Consider the following 8384-nt stretch of genomic DNA (forward strand, 5'->3'; position numbering starts at 1 on the left):
CCAAAAAAAAAAAAAAAAAAAAAAGAAAGAAAGAAAGAAAGATACTGAATTCTTCTTCCCTATGTGCAAGGATAAATAGCTTATATAAAATCAAGCCCAAAGGCAGAAGGACCAGGCTCAACATTAAGCAAAAGTATAAAAAAAAAAGTTGATTTAAAGATAGAAGCTAACATATATTTGTGTTCATATATTTCCCTGTAGTTGTTTTGCAATAAAGAATAAAGACTGCTCAATGAACGTGTACTAAGTGCCTAGATTTGTACTTGAGAGGTGCTAAGGATGTTAGCACCGAATTGAGACTTTTTCCTTAATGAAATCAGATGATAGAAGAATTGACAAAGGATTTTTCTCTGTATGTGATTGATTCAAAGCTTATTTGAATCAATGTTTACCATGGAACTACTTTTTAAAAATATCTTTCAAACAAGAGAGGACACTGCATAAACCAAAGGAATAAACAGCTGTAATGCAGCACATCAGAGATGGATTCGGAATGGCGAAGGTGTTTGGGGAAAGAAAAAGAGACAATTTAAGTAATCCTGTGCACTAGAAAACCGGCTTTCACTCACAAATGCCTCTTGCTGAAATCCTTCACTCTCTCTTTCTACTTATGTTGAATCTACTAGCTCCAATTTGTTCTTCCACTTCTATAATTTTCTGATTTTTCACACTGTAACCTCTGAACAAAAAGGAAGTCAGCTCATTATCTGAGTTATTAACTAAGAGGAGATGAAGTTCTCTGTCAAATTCAGACAGAAGTCACCTTAAAGTGACAATCTAGTCCCGCTGAATACTCATCCTACCTATAGTCAAGGCACACAAATAAAGATTCAGGGTTTCTCCACACAATGACGCAAAGATAAGCTTCTTCCAGACCTTTATCCAGGATATGAGCAGTTTCACGATACAGATTTTTAGCTCTGGCTCCTTGACAACTCAGACTTTCTCCAATTACCCCAAACAATGGGAAGTTGGGGGAGTGTGTGTGTGTGTGTGTGTGTGTGTGTGTGTGTGTTTGGTTTTTTGGTTTATTTCCAGACCAAGAAATTCCCCAGCTCCATCTCCAACCATTACATAGGTTAGCCTCGGATTATATATTCTCATAGCAGCCAACACATTTCCTTCAAAGTGCCTCACAAAAGTGAATTAAATCTTGGTGCAATGATTTGCAGAATGTCTCCCCTCACCCCCCAGCTACACTGTAAGCTCCCACTCACCACTGTTTTCCTGCCTTCTGAAAGAGTACCTAATGCATTGAACTTAATCGGTGAACATCTTTTAAAAGGATGAATGGAAAGATGGATAATGGAAGGGTGGATGGATGGATGGAAGAAAGGGAGGATGTGTAAGTGGAAAAGCAAATGTATGTGGTAAAGAGATGAATTTCCTACTGGATTTTCTAGCAGCCATCTCACCACCAAATGCCACTGTAGACACTGTGGATGTTGTATTCCCTATAAAAAGACCAACATTCTATCTATGGACTATCACATAGTTTCAATGGGGAGACTGGAAGGATGAATGAACTCAAAGAACTCAACATATTAGATCAAACGCCAAAAATGACAAAGGACAAAGCTATTGAGGACGTCAGTCAGAGATGAATTTCTCAGATGATACCCCTACCCTTCCAAGAATTAAATGGTTTACACAACCAAAAATAAATTTATGAAATAGACTACAGATTGTAAATTGTACTTAGTAATTCAACTACCTGCAGGGAGAAAACATGAAAAGAAATCCATATTCTCAAGATTATGACATATTCATCTACTTACATGTATGTGGGGAGTGGTGAGTGTATGTACACAGAGAGGGAGTAAGATAGAGAAGCAGAGACAGACAGAGAAAGAAGACAGAAAGAGACCACAGAAAGAGAAGAGAGACCCTAACAACAAGTGTGTGTGTGTAAATTATTTTCATACCTTTAGTTTACCTTCTTTCTAAGAATTATTTTATTTCATTTATTGTCATCATTATTATTTGTTTAATTTGACCAGAGAGAGAGAAAGGGAAAGTAGGAAAGCAAGACTCCAGGTCCAGGACTCAAACCATCGTCAGCCATGTGGGTGTCCAGCCATCTGATCACTTAATCACCATGCCATCTGCTGACCCCTAGTTTACTTTTTGACCAATTATATTTTACCCTTTTCCTTACTGACCTATATGCAGTATAAACATGTGGCAGCTAATTCTGGGCAGTACCTGAAAAATCACTAGTACTCATAAATAATATATTTTAAAAAATCAGTTTCTAAGACCCTGTATATCATATCAACTAGATTTTCAAAGGTCAGATTTTCCATTTTTACTTAGCAAGACATTCTGTTGCCCAGAGACAAAGCTTCAGGTTTCCCCTGAGTGTTCTACAACTCAAAGTGAATTTTCTGTTGCCCCTGCAACAAATCAGTCCTCTTTTTTCCCTTTCCTTTTTCCTTTTTCTTTCTTTCTTTTTTATAGTTTTCCTATTGGACACATGTGCTTGCTGGAGAAGGACAAAGAGGATAATGAGAGAGGGAGAAGAAGATAGGGTCCAGCAGATGGCAAAATGGTTGTGTCACTGGACTCCCACATAGTCAACCACAGTTCGAGTCCCAGACCTGGCAGCTTAAAACTCATGCTGGGCACGTGTGCATGTGTGCCCAAAATCCTGAGAGGAGAATGGAGGAGAAGGGAGAAGGGATTGCAACATGGTCATCCCCCTGAGGGGGTGATTTCTTGCTTTCTGTCTCTCTGTCTCTCTCTATCTCTGGCAAGTACACTTGCCATATAGCAAAAAATCTCTTTAAAAAAATAAATAAATAAAAGTGAGAAATTACTCCTTAGAAGAGATGGCCATACCACAATCCCTTCTCTTCTATGCTCCCCTCCAGATGTGCATGCACACATACACACTCAGTGTGTTCTTCCAGACACCAGGTCCAAGACTCGAACTACGTAGTCAATCATGTGGAATTCAGTCACCTTAACCTCCACATCACCTTATAAAGTCCTCCTTTATAAGACCCACCATTAATCCACTCAAAGATTCTATTTCAATCGAGGCATTGGGCCTGAAATCTCAGTAAAGTAGAAAATAAATAAATAAATAAATAATCAAACATGAAGTCCAAAAGGTCCTGTCTTTTATTTACATAGAAATCCCTAGGACCCATTCAGAATAAGCCAAAGGTGGGTAGAGTTTGGTTCACAGACCTCTGGGGTCTACCACTGGGAAGTGAAGACGGCGGAAAAATAGACATGATCTCTGGTAACATGCCACCTGACTTGGTGATTGGAAAAAAAAAATGGACCCTTTTTATGATTTCACTGAGAAAGTTCAACTAAAGTACAGGTGTCACATTATAAGTTCATAGGAAAACTTATGCCAAAAATAGTTCATTTTTATTCACTTTTTTGTTGCAAAAAAAAAGTATGTATTTTAATCTACATGTGTTAACTACACTTTAAAGAAACCTATGTTCTATAGGGTTAATATTGATGAAAACAACAATGGTTGGATTCATGCAATGCTTTGGGGTTTTTAAAGAATCATTTCAATTAAAAGGTTTAAAGAACATGTTTTCTAACCTATACAGGAAAGGGAAGAGTCGATTTACTCATTATAATCATCAATTCTAGCTCCTTATAATCAGTAAATTAGCATACTGGGGTTTTTCTAGAGAGTCTATGGTTAAGTTCAGATCTTTTTCACAAGGAATGCTAACCAAGCAAGGCTCTCTGAGCTGAGACCCTGGGCTGTGTTCTCACTGGTGTTACCCAAGGCCTATGGAGAAACATACCTAAGAAGAAAACCCAACTAAGTACACAGAACAGACATAGTCATTTAATGAGTTCCAGAATGAACCAAGTCCCACACTGACATACTTTCCCACAGCTCCCCAGGTAATAATGACGGTCTCACTTAGAGTCATTGACACTGTCAATATTTCCCTTGCGCTATCTCCTTTCTCCTGACCATAAGTCTGTAAGGTAGGTACTATGACGATACCTGTTTTACTGATGAGGAGACCAATGCTAGTCCAGAGGCAGGACTTGTCCAAGGTCACACAGTGACTAGGTGGCAGATCAAAGATTCAAACCAAGTTTTGCCTCACCTCCACGCTGTGAAGTCTAAGTCACTATCTTTTACTGCTTCTCTGCTTCTATGCAAATGACTCCATTCTTTCTTTTCTCTTTTTTTTTTTTAATTTGCCAAAGGGTTTATGTGCCTCCCAGAGAGAAAGAGAAAGCAAGAAAATACACCTTGTGGTGAATAGTCACGCTACAATCCCTTCTCCTCTATTTATCTCTTCTTTCAGGATTGTGGGCATGCACATGCATACACCTTCCATGTTTCTCAAGCTGCCAGGTCTGGGACTTGAACTACACTCTCAGCCACATGGGATCTAGTTGCCTTAACCAACATGCCACGAGCTGGTGGCATGACTTTCTTTAAAAAAAAAAAAAAAACTCTCTACCAAAATGAGAAGTCTTCTAAAGGAAAGAGTCCAATTCTACCCAATCACTTATCCTAAGCAAATAAAGCACGAGTGCAAGTAGGTTCTTCTAAAGAATGCCATAGAGGGGCCGGGTGGTAGTATAGTGGTAACACAACTGGACACACATGGGAAAGGCCTCGGGTTCATGCCCAAGGACACCTATTCAGGGGGTCTCCCTCTCTCTCATGGAAGAAATAAATAAAACCTTTAAAAGAAGAATGCTAGAGAGACATGTCTGCCTTGCTTTCCTATGGGGTCCCACTTCTAATCCTGAATGTAGGCAGCTTCATAATAGAGACCTTCAGCCCCAGTCTCCTGTCACCAGATGTGGTCTTAAACTGCTCCACAGAGAGTGGTTTCATAAAAAATAAAGAGTAGAAAGAAAACAGAAGAAATTATGTGGCAGTCAACCTAGGGCTTTGTCCTACAGCAGTACAAAAGCAAGAGAATCTATTCTTGAGCTCCCCTGAGCAGGTCGAAATCTATCATTTCTCATGGTTTATGGACTTCCCATCCTTCTCCCAATGCACACCAGCATCCTCAATTCCATGACAGCATAATGGAGCATGGAGGCAGCGCTCAGTGGTTTCCTTGCCTTGTGACCATCCTACACACTTCCTACCCAAGAGTGGTGGAGACTATATTCTCTCTCTGCTTCTACTTTTAAAGTAGAAACTCCCTTCCACCACCACCACCACCCCATGTCCAGCTTTTAGCTGGAAATTATGGTTACCTGAAATAAACACTGCATTTCCCAAATGTTCCCTTGCAGCAAGGTGTGGGTACGTGATTAAGTTCTAAGTAATAGGATAGAGGCAGAAGTAGCTTGAGGTAACTTCCATGAGTGACACTGAGCATGTGTGCTTTGTCTTTCTTTACCCCTTCCCTCCTTCCTCCTGACTGTACACAGGTGTGAAAGCTGGAGTGTCTATCATCTGTCCTCCGCCATGAGATAGCCGTTGCTCCCTAGGATGGTAGCACTTAAAGGAACCTAAGGTCCTGGGCTCTGGACTATTGACAGGTGAGAAACTAAAACCCTGTCTATTTTCTATAAAATACTGACCCCACTTTAAGTAGATTCACTTTAAGATGGAATAGCTGGTACCAAAAATAATCAAATAAGGAATGTCTCTATGGTTCTATAGTCCTAAGCAATGATGAGCACCAGGGATAAACTTCTTTCTTGGTTGTCCCCATCCTAAGAATGTCCATTTCGGGGGCTGCCAAATTGTCCCACCCCCTCTGTCACTTCTCCCTACTTCCACCCAAACGGAATACACTGCCAAAACAGTGACACAGAGTGACCAGATGTTCACAGCTGGACTCTCTCACCTGGTAACCAGTTCTATACCCAAGCAGTCCTGCAGAGCTAGGCTTTTCTCACCCAGCTGCCCCACCACTGGAGAAGTTTGGGGACAATTATGAGAGTTGGTATCTTTGGAGTGCTTATTCTGTGCCAAACTCTGGTCCAAGCAACTTAGATATTGCAGCTTGGTGGTGCTTAGTAACTCTAAGGTAGGTGCAGTTATTAGCCCTGTTTTAGAGATATAAAGGACTTGAGGTACAGAGGCAAAGTGATATGCCTAGGAACTCTCCATGTCAGCATTCAGATCCACAGTGACTTTGTGACTTCCTGCTAACTGGTGCACACACCACCTCCTCTACACTGCCACTGAGGGATGGAGGGGGGTTAAAAAATATAGACACTCCTATCTCTACACTGGTCACATTCCATTAGAAACTTTACATCTTTTTTCTTATTAACTCCTGAAAATTCCTGCCATTTTCCAAGCTTTGACTAAAGGGTCTTCTGTTTCAGATGTGTGATCCCCTGCACATTCCAAAGTGACCTTCCCAGGCATCAGTAACAGCAGAGCAGGTGGCATAGGAGAGCAGTCACAAAAATGTTTAAAAATCACCTCCAGCCTCAGCAAGAAACAAAGACAGAAACCGATTCATGGAAGTGAAAGGCAACCTCAAAGAAGACATCACACGTTCAGGCACCAAGACACCATCGCTATTTTGCTGGAGAGGTCAAACAAGGTTCCAGAAAACAATTCACAGTGTTGCATCAGGGCCTAATTTGTTGCCACCTAATGGGATTTGGGGAGTCCTCCAGTGTGGTGTGTGAAACTGGGGCTCCAAATTTGATACAAGGGGCTGAGCAGGACTGAAGTCACTGAATGAGCCCACCCTGTCCCGGAGCTCAGGTGGCAGCATGTGTGAGCTTCAGGGGACAGTGCCACCCTGCAAGAGCACATTCTGCACAACTGACGATGCCACCTACACTCACAGGGGTCACTTCACCTTCCCTGAAGGATGGAGGTGCAAATGACAAAAGTGTCAGTCAGTTCTAAGCTACACCTCAGACTGGTCAATGCCCAGATGCTTTTTTCTGATTTAAATCCTGTCCACCAGGGTAGCCAATTCGCCTGAAGATATACCCCAGCAAACTCAGCCACCCCTGGCCTACACGTGGAAGACACACACACATATACTGTCCAGAGCAGAGTTGCAAATTTGAATGCCTGCAGGGACTAGAAATGGGTGAAGCCGGCCTGTTTGAGATCGGCTGAGACAAAATGGTGAATTTCGGTGCCCTGTACAAACACAGCTGGTCTCAGTTCCAAATGGTGGTTCTAACATGAAAGTGGGACCGTTTCTCAGCAAAGTCGCAGTTGGAAATTCAAACATGTGTGTGAAATCACCTGGTTCTGAAATGTCTACATCAAATTCACAAAATGTTTAAGACGTCCTACGGGCTAAAATCTCCAAATGATTTGGCCCTGGAGAGTTCATGTGCAACTGTCTTTCAGAAACTCACTCTAGAGACATCTGAGGCCACCTTACACACCATCAAAGTCACCATGATGGGGCTGGGCGTCCCTGGTTAGAATCAAGGATCTCAAACCAGATGCATGGGCCTAGGCAACCACTTGGCATCATTCCTGTGTCTACCCAGAGGTTAGATGGAAGCCAGATCTAAAAGGCATCCATCTGCAGCCACTTCTTTCAGAGGGAGGAAGCCCAGGGGACAACCACAGTGGCTTTTCTAGGGGTTCCACCATCTGCAGAGGAGGCAGCCACCTGCAGAGACCTCTCCGAGGCAGGGAAAGACCAAAACTCTCGCTCTGTGAGATGAGCGAGGACAATGAGCAGGGCAGAGGCAGGGATTAGAAGGGGGTTCCTCCCAGGAACAGCCCCTGGAGACGCTTCCTCCCAAGGCAAGACCAGCGGTGTGGGCACAGGTTCAGGAGGCTCCTTTTGATTCTCCCATGCTGGGAAAGGAGAATGGGTGGAGGCATTTCCTTGACAGTGAGGGCATCCCAGCTCCACAGGGCTTTCCTGGAAAGGAGGAGGCATCACTGGCCCAAATACGACCATTTGAAGGACCTTCTGCGATGAAGAATGCCTAGCTTGGGAGGTCGGGCTGAGAGATGTGATCCCTTCACTCTCTGCCTAACTCCATCACTTCTCAAAGTCTTTTTAACCCACTCGTCCCACATGTAGCATTTCCAGAGCCCCCAAAGCCTACCTTGACACTGGAATCCCTGCTTCCCGAAGCCCCTGCAAAAGCAGAAGGGGACATGTCAGGCAGCCTGAGGGCGCAGCCACCAGCTAGTTCCTCCCCCACCCGGTAACCCCCCTGCTCGTGCCCCTCGGCCCCAGGTGCAACTTCCCAGCCACAGGCAGCTGCCCAAGGGTCTTCCGCCTTTGGGGAGGAGGGGAGGCAGCGCAGCGGTAACCCCCACCTCCCTCACCCCGGCAGAAGAGAGGAGGTTGCGACCACCAGGTGGCGGGATGGGGGAAAGCGTTTCCGTCGAGGTGGGGGCGGAAGACAGGCGGGAGATCTACCCACAGAGATGTGCCGGGTACCTCCGGGGAAGAGGAGAGAGAAAGACG

The 8384-nt window shown here is 43.6% G+C and overlaps 1 protein-coding gene across 1 annotated transcript in view; it reads right to left on the reverse strand.

Moving 5' to 3' along the window:
- PRKCB (protein kinase C beta) overlaps positions 1 to 8384 on the reverse strand; it is a 396523-nt gene that overhangs the window by 386130 nt on the left and 2009 nt on the right. Inside the window, exon 2 of the mRNA XM_027771796.1 lies at positions 8017 to 8048. Within this exon, the coding sequence (XP_027627597.1) occupies positions 8017 to 8048 (32 nt within the window). The remainder of the gene's footprint in view (positions 1 to 8016; positions 8049 to 8384) is intronic.

This window comes from Tupaia chinensis, unplaced genomic scaffold (assembly GCF_000334495.1).
Source record: "Tupaia chinensis unplaced genomic scaffold, TupChi_1.0 Scaffold000231_2, whole genome shotgun sequence".
Lineage (NCBI taxonomy): Eukaryota > Metazoa > Chordata > Mammalia > Scandentia > Tupaiidae > Tupaia > Tupaia belangeri.